At 37.0% G+C, this 15,490-nt stretch overlaps 2 protein-coding genes across 2 annotated transcripts; one reads left to right on the top strand and one right to left on the bottom strand.

Moving 5' to 3' along the window:
- Window positions 1-1,576: 1,576 nt before the first annotated feature.
- On the top strand, window positions 1,577-9,374 carry pdlim1 (PDZ and LIM domain 1 (elfin)). The gene is made up of 7 exons (XM_051126488.1): window positions 1,577-1,834; window positions 3,534-3,685; window positions 4,359-4,446; window positions 5,367-5,551; window positions 7,919-8,064; window positions 8,282-8,399; window positions 8,637-9,374. The coding sequence occupies exons 1-7, from the start codon at window positions 1,742-1,744 to the stop codon at window positions 8,821-8,823; spliced, it is 969 nt and encodes a 322-aa protein (XP_050982445.1). The 5' UTR covers window positions 1,577-1,741; the 3' UTR covers window positions 8,824-9,374.
- A 1,247-nt stretch (window positions 9,375-10,621) lies between these two features.
- On the bottom strand, window positions 10,622-11,272 carry neurog3 (neurogenin 3). Its single transcript, XM_051126133.1, has one exon. The coding sequence runs from the start codon at window positions 11,270-11,272 to the stop codon at window positions 10,622-10,624; it is 651 nt and encodes a 216-aa protein (XP_050982090.1).
- Window positions 11,273-15,490: the final 4,218 nt, after the last annotated feature.

Raw genomic sequence — 15,490 nt, 5'->3', positions numbered from 1 at the left:
TTCCTGAACTCTTCCCCAGAGTGGCTTGATGCAATCCTGGTTCTGAGCTCTACAGACAGTTTTTTTTAACTCAGGACTGTTTTTTTTTGCTCTGATATGCATTTTCAGCTGTTAGACCTTTTATTAAGATGTGTGTGCCTTTCCAAATCATAACCATTTAAATTCATTTGCCACGGGATAACTGCATCAACAAGCAGTATGAATGCTCCTGAGCTAAATTTCAAGTGTCCTAGATAAGGGTATGAATACTTATGCAATGGAATCACTTAAGTTTTTAACTTTAATAAATTTGCAAAGCTTTGCCATTATGGTGTATGGAGTGTAGACTGATGTGGGGGCAAAGGTATTTAAAGCAGATTATCATTTATCATCAATTTAAAGGCGGCATCATAACAAAATGTGAAAAAGAACTCTAGTGTGTGCTACATTGTGTGTATGCTATATTACCCTAGCATTAAATTATAAAAAAAACTGTAGTGATGAAGTTTCTAATATAGTCTCTGAGGGCGTGACTGATTATTTGACATCTTTCTTTCCTCTAACTGCCATATGTTTTTTTATCAGTCATGGAAAAGTGGATTTCTTTTTTCTTTCACTGTTGAGCAATTGTAAATCCAAAAATTATATATACACTGGTCTACCTTTATATAAGTTTATCCTGCTACATCTGCATTCCAAATCTAAAAATGTGAAAAAAAGGTCCATAAAGCACACTGAAATGGTATGATGTCCTTCTGGATCTCCCTTTGGAGATTCCTTTAGGCATTCCTGAAACTGTTACTAACAGAGTTAAGGACACTTTGATAATTACAGGTGTGATGAAGCAGGGTTAAACTCTGCAGGAAGGGTGTTACCGAGTTAAGAAGTATATTTAGAAGTAATGATTGTTCAGTTCAATGTTCCAAATGACATCCTAATAACTGCATCCGGCATTGTTACTAAACAGATAAGCCCCTGGCTCTATTTGATAACTCAGAATCCTTCTAACCATTATCATTTTCCTTGGGAAACAGAACATTTTTAAATCGAAAGAAATTAAGAAAGGAAGTTGTTTGTAATACAGTCCCTGGCAGTTTATCTGAAAAAGTTCAAGTGAAAAACTCTGGAAAGCCTCCTCACAAACATAACATAACATGTTAAAAACTGACTCCAGCAGCAACTGAAATTGAAATGTTATTATTTCAAATGCTCATAAATCATATGGGAGCTTGTCTTCACTTGTACTGTTGGCTTTCCATTCTGTAGAGGTGCTACTGTTGATTGTTAAGTTTATACAACTCTAGCCTTTAATGTAAATCAAATATTAGCATTATGCCTCCGCGTTGCCCGTTTTGTCTGCACTTGTTTCACTTTTTGGGAATGCAGAGAATGTGATCCTTAGTCCTGGAAAGCCCATGTCATGCGCTAAGCGAACGGCCCCCCTTTGCCAGGAATTCGACTGGATTTGGGAGTGGCAAATACCAAATCTCAGAATTTGGCTCTTCCATACATGGTAAACTTCAATATAAGATGACGTAACGGCCCACCCCTAAACAAACATAGGAAATAGGCTCTTATCAGCACAGAGACCTGACATTATTCGCTCACTTGTGAGGAAGCTCCGCCCAGGTATGCTCGCTTCAAAGTGAACGCCCTGTCCCGCTACAATTACTCGAAACTGCAGAGTTCATAGCACCGTTTACAGTGCACTAGTTCGGGATTTAATATACGACAGCCGTTTAGGCTACGTGTTGGAAGTATAATGCCTTTACGGGTTGTTTTACAAGGTCCTGGACCGTGGGGCTTCCGCCTGGTCGGAGGAAAAGATTTCGAACAACCTCTGACGATCTCGAGGGTAAGATATTAACTTAGGATATGTTAATAATTTAGCACAGAGGGAAAATGGCTTTCATAGACATTACTAGGCCAACATATTATAGGCCACAGACTGGATAAACTTTGTCTAAAACGTGTCACGCCTGCATGCAGCAACAGTAGCAGCATCCAACAGAAACACACGTGAACGCGACCTGAACGTCAGTGTCGCGATGTCTCAAACACTCGGATTAAGGTGTTCAGGCGTCAGACTCGAAACAATGCAACAGATTAGCGAATAACTAGCTAATTTTAGCGCAAAATCAGGACTTTTAAAAACTAGATATAGTTCTAGTTCCGTACGTGATTCCATATGGTTTCGTAGATTAGTGTTCAGTAACCTAAGCTGTATTAATTTGAAAACATTACAAGTATTCATGGAATGAATGCATGGTATAATGGTAATATGACACCCAAGCGTACGTTTCAAACTTGTACCTTCAACCGCAACAAGATGCTTGTCATCTCTTAAAGGGGCACTCAATATTTCTGTTAACTTAAAGTTGTACACATGAAGAAAGACTGTTTTTTAAAAATGTAGAATTATTATTAAATTTGATTAAGTAAGCCTCCCAACATACGATTTCTAGAATAATCATTTTATTTTATATAGAGCAGTCTTCCTTTTATGGGTGCCACAATATTGAGATCACTTGACCAATGTGACTCCGGACCACAAAACCAGTCATCAGTTTTTAGAAATTGAGATTTTTACATCATCTGAAAGCTGGTTAAATAAGATTTCCGTTGGTGTGGTTTGTTAGGATAGAACAATATTTGGCTGAGATACAACTATTTGAAAATCTGGAATCTGTGGGTGCAAAAAAAAAAAAGAGCAATGCGTATTACTAATCAAAAATTTCAAGTTTTGATATATATATATATATACGGTAGGAAATTTACAAAATACTGTATCTTCATAGAACATGATGTTTACTTAATATCCTAATGATTTTTGGCATAAAAGAAAAATCTATCATTTTGACCCATACAATATACCCGTGCTACTTAAGACTGGTTTTGTGGTTTTGTGGTCCAGGGTCACATATACCACTCCCTGTCAGTACTCAATGTAAAAATGAAGGCCTGTTCACATCAAAAACGACTATACTGCTAAAATAATAGCGTCCACAAAAAATTCACAATTGTAATGCATTGTTTATTGTAAGCATCCACTGCTGTTATGTCATCTGCCGCTCGTTCTGGTGGTGTCATTGTCATTATAGTTGTGGTATTGATTTACTTATTCTAGTAGAATTAGAAGGCTTATTAAAACTTTATAGGAGTTACCATTCTTTTTATCAATGGACCCTTAGTCGGAATTGGATCTCATCCAAGAGTGTCTAGAATACAAACAAGCAGTTTGTGTAAAGTAGCAGCAGTTCAAAAACAAACATCACACGTTCTTGTTGATATAACCAATGGTACTACTGGGATGAATAAGGGCCAGCTAAAAACTTGAGTGTGTGTTTAAACAAAACGTTTTTCTAAGAAACAAGGTGCACACCCTGACACTTTAAAAAGGAAGTCGACATACAACAAGTGAAAGCTGAACCAAAGAAAAGTCAAACTTCTGCCTTATTTCCTTTAAGGCTATATTTGGGCATGAAAAACTACACAGTTTTATTCTAAGCTTTTTAGATGATGATGATGATGATGGCAGATTTTGACTTTTTCAGGTGACCCCAGGAAGCAAAGCGGCTCAGGCTGACCTTTGTATGGGGGACATGATCCTGGCCATAGATGGAGAGTCAACAGAGGGCATGACTCACCTGGAAGCACAGAATAAAATCAAAGCTTGCATGGAGGAAATGGTGCTTTCCATTGACAGGTGGGGCAGTACTCTGCAAAGGGGAACATCTGAATATATTGTTAGCTATGTTTATGTAGAGCACCAAAAAACGTGGCATAATAAAACATCATCCTCAACAAACAGAAAAGTCGGCTTGAATTGAATTAGGATGCCATTACTTCCCTATATTGAGGTCCTCTCTTACTTTTTAGTGCATTTAGTAAAAAAAAAATAGTATAAAAAATCCTTTGGTTGGCTATGCATCTTAAACTATAAGGATTTTTTCCACTGGCCTAGTAATTTGTGCCAGAAATACAGCTATATACAGCTATATTTCAGTGACACAGTGGAAGATAATGGAATGCAATGTCAAATCTTCTTGCTGGGTCTAGTTTTCAGCTCTGTTTTACTAAAGTCATTCTCACAATTTCAACATATCCTCATCTGTGTTAGTCAGCTAGATAACATAACATCGGGGACAAGTCTAAATCAGCAGAATTTGCAACAGAAGTGTTTGAAATATGACAGACAACCCAATTCGTTTTTATGCCATGCAAACTTACGCAATACATGATCAGTACAATTGCATCAACTTGCCTGAAACTCTCACACTGGGCCTAGGCTTTTTTTATATTGTTGAACCATGATGATTTTATATCCTGACTTTAATCATTTACTGATTCACTGTATGAAAGTTTTTCATTTTTTGTAGATCAGAGTCGAAAATGTGGTCCCCGTTGGTCACTGAAGAAGGAAAGACCAATCCATACAAGATGAATCTGGCAAATAAAGAAACACAGGTGTGTTTTAGCTTAGCTTATCTGGGAGCTGAGGGTTATTAAATGGACCCTTGATCATTTTCAATGAGCTTTGAAGCCCTTCATAGTGCATGAGACTGTCATACATAAACATAGCCGCTAAACAAATAAAGGCACGGCAGCGTAGGCTGCCAAAGTGAAGTCATTGTTTATGTCCTAACAAGCCTTATCCATGGAGACCAGTGAGTTTATCAGCCAAAACCATGACGCAAGTCCCACATCCTGCAGGCTAGGTTGGAAATTTAGGGTCAGAATGTGAATGATCATAGGAAGTCTGAAGAGCTTGACTACATAGTTTGGGAGTTATAAATGTTTCCCAATTTAAGCAGAGTGAGAAACATAATAAGAAACAACTGTTAAATGTTTTTAACAGAGGAAAGTTTCACAATGCTATAAAAACCATAGTCATTAGTGTGGAAAAACTTTTCACTGTCTGTTTTTTCCCCCTCCTGTTGTTAAATGGTATTTATTCACATCAACTTCGTTATATTATAAACAGTTATGAAAGAATGATTGATTCTCAGACTTTTTCTGGTCTGAATAATACTGCAATTCTTATAAAATGATCTGTCTTTTGCTTTGCTTTTGTGTCTTAAATTGATAAATCACCTAAAAATGGAATTCTGTCATCATTTACACTCCCTCATGTCATTCCGAATCCTTACGACTTCATTTCTTCTGTGAAAAACAAAAGAAGATATTTTGAAGAGTGATTTTCCTCATTCAGTGAAAGTCCAAAACATTACAGTCCATTGATTTGTCATTATATGTACAAAAAAAGAAGAAAGTATAAGTTATTAAGGTTTGGAATAATGTAAGGGTGAGTAAAATTCTAAAAAGAATTTTAAAGTTACAGTTCTGTTTGATGTGTTTTTGAGATTGTTTTTGTTTTTTTTCTGTAGGAGGTGAAACATATAGGCTCTGCTCATAACAGGAGTGCCATGCCTTTCAGTTCTGGCAGTCCAAGGTTGGTCACCAACATGTACAATAACCCCTCTGGCCTGTATTCCTCTGAGAACATTAAGAGTTTCAACAGTGCAGTGGATGACGTCCAGACTTCTGCTGCTTCCAGTGAAGCCAGTAGGAAGTAAGCATGATACACACTTCACTGACATACTTGTCAAAAAGTTTTGTGGTTGAAACAACATGCAGAAAAAACATAAAACAGGAAACTATATCACCCTTTCGATAACCTGCAGACCTGATAATGATGATGTGAAATGACAAGGCAAGGTAATTCAGATTGCAACTTCCCAAAACCTAATAGTTATTAATAATTAAAGGAGTAGTCCACTTCCAGAACAAATATACACAGATGTACATAATTTACTCACCCCCTAGTCATCTAAGATGTTCATGTCTTTCTTTCTTCAGTCGATAAGAAATTATGTTTCTTGAAGAAAACATTTCAGGATGTGGACTTCAATGGTGCCCCCAAGTTTGAACTTCCAAAATGCAGTTTAAATGCAGCTTCAAAAAGCTCTAAACGATTCCAGCCAAGATAAGGGTCTTATCTAGCAAAACGAATGGTCATTTTCTAAACACTGACAATTTATATACTTTTTAAACCTCAAACGCTCGTCTTGTCTAGCTCTGCGTGAACTGTTTTTTCTGGTTCAAGACAGTTAGGGTATGTCGAAAAACTCCCATCCCTCATTTTTTTTTTTCCCAATTTCAAAATCATCTCACTGCAGAAGTACCAACCCAGTGTTTACAAACTGAACATGCAAAGAAGATCAAACACCCTTTACAAAAAAAAGTAAAACAGCAATATAGGACAATTTTGAAGTTGAAGAAGAAAACGAGGTGGGAGTTTTTCGACATACCCTAACTGTATTGACCCGGGACAAGACTAGATCGAAAAAGACCTTTCTTCTTTGACTGGGATTGTTTAGAGCCATTTGAAGCGGTACTTAAACTACATTTTGGAAGTTCAAACTCACGGGCACCATAGAAGTCCACTATATAGAGAGAATTCCTGAAATGTTTTCCTCAAGAAACACAATTTCTTTACGACTAAAGAAAGAAAGACATGAACATCCTGGATGATAAAGGGGAGAGTAAATTATCTGTAAATTTTTGTTCTGGAAGTGAAGTCCCATTCAGCAAGGAGGGGAGAGGATGGAAAAGGGGGCACAGTAACTCGTTTTGGGGGAAACGGCCCCCCTTAGCACCGCAGACATGTGCAGTGTAAATAAGGGGTAAGAAATGTATTCATGATACAGTGATGTAACTATTGTATTCACTTATGGTACTATTAAAGTGCATAAACTCACGCTAGACTAGTCAGTGATGATGTTCCTAGATAAAGTAAATGTTCTTTGCTCGTTTTCTGTGGCTGCTTTTTGAATAACTAAGGAAATGTAAACATTAGTAACTTACAATGTTTCTATTAAATTGTTATCATGTTAAACAAAAATTAAGTCATATTGAAAACATTAGGCTGCTCTTAATCTTATGCTGGTGTTGGTTTATTTGCCACTGTTGTGCCCAATTCTGACACCCCCCAGTATTGGTAGGTTTCGGGTTAGGTGTAGGAGAGGGGTTAGGATTAGGTGTGTAATAATTAGAGGGGGTAATAATTTGGCGGGGGTCGAAAATGGGCACAACACCGGCAATGACACTAAGTAAATAATTAAATAAATTAGCACGATAGTATCGTGTATCAGCGATCTCACAGGCTGATGATAGGACGATATGAAAATTGAGTATATCACCAAACACTAACAGACACAGAGATTTACTATAAATACTATAAAATAGATTACTCACTAAAAACTTCCACAGATCATGTTTCTAGGCCTTTTCAAGTCTTTTTTTTTGTCATAACAAAGTGGTTATATCCAAGTATGTGAGTTGTTTACTTACTTTTTTTAAATGAGTCTTCTTATTAACGGCATTATATTGTTCATTCAGACTGATACGTGGAACATGCACGAACGCAAGAGGCGGGAATTATAGTATGAACCAATGACAGCCGAACATAACCAGTTATATCCAATCAGATCGCGATGGAGGCATTGCCTCCTCTCATGTGACTTTCCTCCATTCATTCTCAGTTACCCCCCACCAAATTCACTGCACACTTTAGAGCGTCTGGTAAACTTTACCTACCAGTGTTGCTGTTGGACGGTGTTTCTTTAGAAAGTTAGTTTATACACTTCATAATGTTATATTTTGTAATATTGTGATTGTTTTATTTTTGTACAAAAATATTTTTTTCATTCATTATTTTGGGAAGACACTGCCTCCCTTGCCTCCTCGGAGGAAACACCCCTGATCATTACATGCTACATTCATTCTAGTTCTGTGCTGTATGAGTACAGGTATTTCAATTTATGTCTGTCAGGACCAAAACTAGCCAGTTGGGACTGAGTTGTATAATAAAATGCTTTTAAGATAACATTGTTTGTCTTGTGGCTGTCATCAGACTGACCTTTTGCATATTTTATAGCCCAGATCCCTCTAGACCTGGCCAGCCAAAGCCTGTGATAGCTGCAGATTCTGAGGTGTACAAAATGCTGCAGGAGAATCAAGAATCCAACGAGCCTCCTCGCCAGTCTGCCTCTTTTAAAGTTCTGCAGGAGATCCTGGAAACCGGTATAATCTCATACACACCTTGTACACCGTAGGGCATTGTGTCTGAATTACACATAGGTCACCAAGCCTTAGCTTCTGTTGACAAAATGGGTGTCTGTGTTTCTGGTCATTCATAGTAACCATTTTTAAAGCCATGTCTGTGGCTACAGCTGTGTCAGATTTTTGGGCCTATAAAAGAAAGCTTTAGCATTAAATGGATCTCTGTTTCTTTTGTCAGGTGATGCAGATAAACCCTCAGGCTTTAGAAGTGTCAAGCCCCCCACCACAAAAATTGGAGCCTCGGTTGGGAATCCTGACAAGCTCTCTCTTTGTGACAAATGTGGTTCAGGGATTGTGTAAGTTTTACTTTTTGGTTTTAACTTCATATAAGTTTTAATTATATGCTTGTTAGAACAGTTGCATGTACTTTGCTGGTGTTAGTCCAGTGTTGCCATCTAGTGGAGAATTTTGTAACTCAATTTCTTCATAATACCTGTGGATTTTGCTCTCTGTTAATTATTTCATTGTAATTGTGGGGTTTATTGCAAACACGTTTTTATGAATAACTTTTTTCTCTATATTTGGTTATAAAGAGGAATGATGGTCAAAGTTCGAGACAAGTTTCGCCATCCAGAATGCTACATCTGCACAGACTGCGGGATCAATCTTAAGCAAAAAGGACACTTTTTTGTCGAGGACAAGATTTACTGCGAGAAACACGCGCGTGAACGCGTCACTCCTCCAGAGGGTTATGATGTCGTCACTGTGTTTCCAAAGTAGAATGTTTCCCACGTTCTACTTTAAAACTGCACATTCCCTTATGTGGGGAATTCCTTTGGAAATCTGTAACACTTTATTTGGATAGTCTTCCATTGAGGCTGCTTTGTTGCCAGTATGAATGTTTGTAAAAACTCTTACATACTCAGACAGAAGCGCATAGATATAAATGGACTTTGGCAACAGTAATCAGGAAATTGTGATTAGACATCACCTGAATATGTGAATATAGAGTCTATCCCGATTAAGTGCTATTGTTATGATACATTCCAATGTCTTAGTCATTCCATTCATTTATCTCATTGTATAAACGGCTCATATTTTTGGTGCTAGGATATCTCAAGACCACTTTCTGGATTTGCAGATTTTCATAAAAAGTTTTTTATAAACTGATAATTGAAATGTATGTAATCATGGTTGTATTCCCCACGCACAACAGTATGTAAAATCGATTTCATGTATGTATATTGTCTTTTGGATTCTCCATATTTTTTTACGAAAATAACTGTTTCAGCCTTGCTAGAAAAATAAAATGTTGCATATCCATTGTGAAATTTGTGGTTTATTCTTTGAGTTTTTAATAGGCTTTTTTATTAGGAATGTTTATAAGTTTGAATCAAGCTTTTCTGCTAATGCATTATAATTATAACAGAATAAATTACAAAATATTCTAGTGTTGTATTGTAAGCATCAACCCACTCCTACTTAAGTCAGTGTACAATATAGGTTTTTAGAAAAGTAAGAAGGCTTGTAAAAGTAAACCTAATTACTCAGTTATTGCAAGAATATACTAATTGCCCAACATAGCTAATTAACAAAACATATGCTTAGAGAAATATATTAACACCAAGCTAAATGATAACAGGTAAATCACCTGTATCTACTTGTTTTAATGAGATATACATGTGACCCTGTTGTCTAAAGTAGCGCGGGCATATTTGTAGCAATAACCAACAATACATTGTATAGGTCAAAATCACCGATTTTTCTTTTATGCCAAAATCATTAGGATATTAAGTAAAGATTATGTTCCATGAAGATATTTTGTACATTTCTTACCATAAATGTATCAAAACTTAATTTTTGATTAGTAATATACATTGCTAACAACTTTAAAGGCGTTTTTCTCAATATTCAGATTTTTTTGCACCCTCAGATTCCAGATTTTCAAATAGTTGTATCTCGGCCAAATATTGTCCTATCATAATAAACCATACATCTATGAAAAGCTTTCAGATGATGTATAAATCGATACTGACCCTTATGACTGGTTTTGTGGCCCGGGGTGTATATATAAACCACAGTCTACCCTATTTTTTTACCCCATATTTTCAGCAACTATTTACCTGTTGCTGTGGGAAGCGCATCTGAGGTAGAGCGCATGCGCAGGAAGCGAAACTCGTCATAAGCCGGACACCAGTTAAAGCTTCTTTGACGAAACACTAACGCAGATTCATTATGAATTTATTATAATTTTTACAATTTCTAATCTACATATGCACTCGAATGAAAATGGATTTAAAAAAAATAAGTGTTGAAATACACACATGCACAACAACTATATGACAATCGTCATACACTATTAGGCTGTATTTAGTGTTGAGAGCTGGCAATTAAAAGAAAATAGCAATTTTGCGTTTAAACTTCCATTGCGTATAAAATGACTGGAAACATCAAATAAATAATTTAAATAATTAACGTGATTAAATTATGAAGTTTTTCTTGAAAAACAACATCTAGACTTTGTGTGTCATCTTCGTGGTATTTACAAGAAAAGTCAACTTTTGCCAGATTTGCTTTGCTACTCGCAAATTAGATTAAATGTCAGATTGTCCTGAAAATTGCAGTTAAATTCCTCTAGTAACAAATCAGTGTAGTAGCCTTGAGTTTGTTGCCAATTTGATGCTGAGTTTGTGGAGTGCCATTTGGACGCGCATGCGCTGGATGCGCTATAACGCACATCCAAACAAGCGCTTGGCACAGTGAGGTTCTCCTGGTCCCGATCGTGATTTGAAATTTGTCGAACATGGTCTGCAATTCTCAGTGTTTCTGACAATGCCCAAATGTAATTGTGCGCGAATCTCAAAGTCTCAATTTTGGTCAGTTTCGCGTCATCGGGAAAAGTTGGAAGCACGCTCCTCAGAGTATCCAGGGCGGAGTTCAGCTTATGCATGCGGTGCCTTTCTCTGTCGTTTGCCTTCACTCTGCGATTCCCACGTTGTCTGCTTGCAGATTTGACTGGCATCTTTTTCTTTAGTCTTTTATTTCTTGTGTTCTCTTCGCTGAAGGTAGATGAGCAATCTATGCTGCCAAGTTCTAATGCTCTGTTGCATTTGATTTTTTGGCCCTTGGTAATGTTGGTGCATCCAGACTTGAGATCTAATGTTGAACTCCAGTTAGATTTAAAAGTCCCATTCCTTCCTGCCGAAGTGCACGTGGTTCTTGGAGTCATTCTGTACATAAAAACATAACAGGACATCTTCAGTCCAAGGTCTTGGACAACAACCTGAAAGAAACCGATCGTAATTCAGATGCTTACCTCTTGGCTTGCAGACTGGCTCAGTGAAACCGAGGTTCCGTGAGGGTGTTGGTCCACAGCACTCCGCGTCCTGTCCACCAGTGAGCAACGTGCAGTCTCGTATTCATTCCCTTAATATATAAATCAAAGGGACAATAGAGGGTGATGCGTCCATTCGTCATTTATGTCCCTTTATCCTGTCTGCGCTCTAGGACAAACAAATGAAGTCAAGTGGCCAATCAGAGACCACCCTTCCCGAAATGTACCTTGGGGTTTAAGAAATAATCTAAGGCATTGTTTTAAAAATAGGGTGGACCATGTCAGGTTTTCTACAGCTGTCTGTCGTTTTTTTAATACTATTTCTAATATATAATATTTAAAACAATTTCATCACGAGAAACAGCTTATTGCAAATACGGTGGCTTATGCGCTTTTATTTAGCACAGTGAATGCTATAATTCATCATTACTGAATTATATCAGTGGCACTGTATATGCATGACGTTATACAGTTGGATGACAGAAAAAGATAAGGAGTCTGGAGCAGGAATAGTTATGTGATTTGAACACGGGAGTTGTGTAGGTATTATAAGTATGAATGGTTATTGGACATTTTATTGACAAGTACCATACCAGTTTCAAGGAGAAATGTTCTTTATTCGAACCTGAAAAGAATTACTGATAAACAGAACTATTTTAGTGCCATTGCCGTTGTGCGCTTTGTGGCGATGTTCCTGTGCGTAAATTGTGCTGCAGTGCGCAAAAACCTGGGAAAATATGATTTAATCGAAAAAAATTGGGGATAACTTGTATTTGTGTGTAACAGCAGTTTCATAGTACAATAAAAACACAGAATATTATGCACAAAAATATTTGCATGGGAAATAAAATGCGTGCGCACCGGTGTCTCCAAACGGAGTCCGTTATTAAGAACATCAAGTGCGCGTCGTAAATCTGGTCGCAGTTGCAAACAAAAGGCTTTCAGCATGTTCGGATAGCACGAGTTTACACTTGGCCCCAAGTCTTGATAAATCTTCATTTATTGGAGAGCCCAAGTGCACTGTTACGGGCGCAAAATATTTACCGTGGTGCCCAAGTGTCCACAAAGGCACTCATCGCCAGTCTAACTAAATATGTATTTTGCAGGACATCTGATAACCATATGCTTTCAATAAAATGGACAAATAAAGCAAGGAGATAGGGAATGTTGTCGTGCTGTTATAAAGGCCTCGAAATAATCCAAAGTAAACCCAATCTTACCGCTTTACAAATAACTTTTGATGCCAGATCCATATTGGGATATCGCGGGACAGGTGTGGGTTTGGGACCGTCAGATTTGTCCCCCGATTTTTATCAGTGCCTAGTAATATCTTGCTTGTTATGCAAAGTATGGGCAAACATAGGCGACCTGTTGCTGTGGAAATCACAGATATCGCAAAGAAGCTGATTTAACAATAAATGCGTCTTACTGAAGAGCAGGTGATACCTGGACTCGCTGTCTTGGTTGATACTTCTTCAACTGCTGCACTTTACAATCTGTTGTAATTATTTATGAAACGAAATCTATTTCTTATTATTTTAGCAAACAGAAGTACCAGGTGGGGCTTTATTTTCATCCCCAGCCTTTGTTTGAAGGGCATCTGAAGAAGGCAATCAAGGACTAAAACTCGCTGACCAGCTTTTTGCCATCCATTTGTCCCAAACTGGCAGAAAAGCTATTTAATTCTTCTCTCTTGTTCAGACGCGGAAAAGGCTGCACATAAAGAAGAAAAGGAAACTTCACTGCGAAGACAAAAACAACAACTTAAAAACATTTAATTACAACCCGGATGCCATATGTACACCTCTTGTTGAAACTCAAACAATGTCAACTCTTTTGTGTGGCAAAACGTGCACCTTTGGAGACGTGTGCGCTTTTGGAACGGTGTGCGCATCGGGACCAGAAAGATCTTGAGTACACTTCTTGGAAGAAGTAATGCAGTTTTAATGTGCTGTTGAGGTTCCTTTTAGAGTCCACCCATTGTGCTAAAACGCATATGCTTGTTATGACCGAATACACCAATTATAATTGAATAGCCAAGAGCTTCTTGCTAAAACTCTATTTGGTTTGAGCAATCGGGGGTCACCCCTTAATAATTAAGCTTTGGTGCTGCTCTGAATGCCTGGGTTCAACTGCAGCTTTTCTCTACATAGTGCCCACATTCAGTGGCGCACACAGACTTGAATCGTATTTATCTTACTAACTTGCCAGTTTTGGGGGGGGAAAAGCCATTTTTTTCGTGGAAAAAATAGAAAATAGAGGGGAAAGATAGTAAGAGTTATAATTTTGAAAAACTAAAACTTGTAACTTTACTTTTAAATCTCTCACACTCTGACTACTTTTCTTTAAATAAATTTAAACTGCTACATTTTTTTTTTTTTTTTTTTTTTTACAAAAATCTTCAAATGTACCCTATTTTTCCATTTTGGAAAACACTTTTATGCCCCAGGAGTTATGTTTTTTTTAATACTAATAAACTTTCAAAATGGTTTCAGAAACGTTAACCATGCCTTCATCGTTTATTTTCGATACTTTTCAAATGCATTCCTATTTATGTTATATTGTCCTTGTTCCAGACCAAGACTGTAAAACTATTAACATTTTAGGGGTTTTCATCATTTAGTGTACATACTTGGTTAACAACGAGACAAAAATGTCAATAAAATGGCATTGGAGTGGAAACTTGCAGGAAAAATAAAGAAAAAAATGTCAGAATTCCCACGTGATATACGTGTGTACACTCTTTGACATTTATAGATACATTTAATAAATTAGTGAAAGCGTGGAATAAACAGCAATACTTTACGACATTTATCCCATTTTTACAAAGTAGTTTAAAATTAAATCCGTGCTATTATTTGAAGAAAATAAAAGAAAGGGGGGAAAAAAACAGAAGAAAACAGTAAAGAAATATGTCACACACAAGCATTTAACGCAACCTTACACGATGTTACGCTACATATGGAAAGTTTATTTGCAAAAACATAACTCCGTTTTTTACATTTTCAAAAATCATGTTTTTATTGTCTTATTGTGTTAGCTGTATTTTTTTTTACTTTATATTAAAATAACCCAACTGCAGTTTGAAATTAATTGGAATGCACAATGAAAAAACATGGGTTTTGAACATTGTTAAAAACTTATTGTTAAAAGTTATCTGTTTTTGCAATTGAACTCTTCATATATAAATACGCATAAACGTGATTTTAAACAATGAAAATGTCACTGCTCCTGTTGGCCTACTCACGAACATACCTGTCAATGTTCACGGCATATAAGACAGGGGTGTCCAAAGTCTGGCCCGCGGGCCAAAGGCGTCCCGTGGATGAATTTCAAACGGCTTGTCTACTGAAAATGTATTATATATGACCCAATTCAAAATTTGCAGTTTCACAATGTCAACACGAGGTGACAGCACTTGATTTTTGGAATCAAGTGCATATGTTATCAACATTTTGATAACATATGCCCTGCAATTTTTTTTACCGCGCACGAATTCCTAAACGCACCAAAAGCGGGAGAGCGCAATTTATGAACCGCACGGACCATTAGCTCTGCCTAAAGACAGCGCAGCGCGAGCTCAAAACAAATGCGTTTACTCTTGATCTCGATAACGCGACCACTAAACAGCTCTGAGAGATTCCGTGAGAAGCGTTCGAGTTTGGAGTAGAGGTCAAAAAACAAACCACCAGTGTTGGGGAAAGTTACTTTTAAAAGTAATGCATTACAATATTGCGTTACTCCCTTAAAAGTAACACATTACGGTATTTCGTTACTTTTATGGAAAGTAGTGCGTTACTTTACTTTTGTGTTACTTTTTTAATCTGGGCAGGGCTTACTTGTTTGTTTTTAATATAAAAGTTCTATTTTTGGCAAATGTAAAAGCCTTTTCACACCAAAAGCTCCAGGCTTTGAGAAAAGTACATTCACATCTGTACAGTAGACTGCAGAAGAAAAATTCAACATTTCAGCAATAAAAAAGGATAACAAATGTTAGATTATCTAGAGTAATTTTTGCTTATTAGTAGGCCTATGGTTAAAGTAGATCATCGAAGGTTGGCGTCGTATTCTGAGTTGAATTTCACTGTTTTTCTTCATTTTGAGGAATACTGA

Source organism: Labeo rohita, chromosome 13, assembly GCF_022985175.1.
Source record: "Labeo rohita strain BAU-BD-2019 chromosome 13, IGBB_LRoh.1.0, whole genome shotgun sequence".
Classification (NCBI taxonomy): domain Eukaryota; kingdom Metazoa; phylum Chordata; class Actinopteri; order Cypriniformes; family Cyprinidae; genus Labeo; species Labeo rohita.
This window is presented reverse-complemented; position numbering and strand designations above follow the sequence as displayed.

Excerpts from the sequence above, each read along its gene's own strand:
- pdlim1 (XM_051126488.1), top strand. The coding sequence starts at position 1,742 with ATGCCTTTACGGGTTGTTTTACAAGGTCCTGGACCGTGGGGCTTCCGC. Across the intron at positions 1,835-3,533 it reads AACCTCTGACGATCTCGAGG|GTGACCCCAGGAAGCAAAGC; the intron begins GTAAGATATTAA and ends TGACTTTTTCAG. Across the intron at positions 3,686-4,358 it reads ATGGTGCTTTCCATTGACAG|ATCAGAGTCGAAAATGTGGT; the intron begins GTGGGGCAGTAC and ends CATTTTTTGTAG.
- neurog3 (XM_051126133.1), bottom strand. The coding sequence starts at position 11,272 with ATGACTCCAAGAACCACGTGCACTTCGGCAGGAAGGAATGGGACTTTT.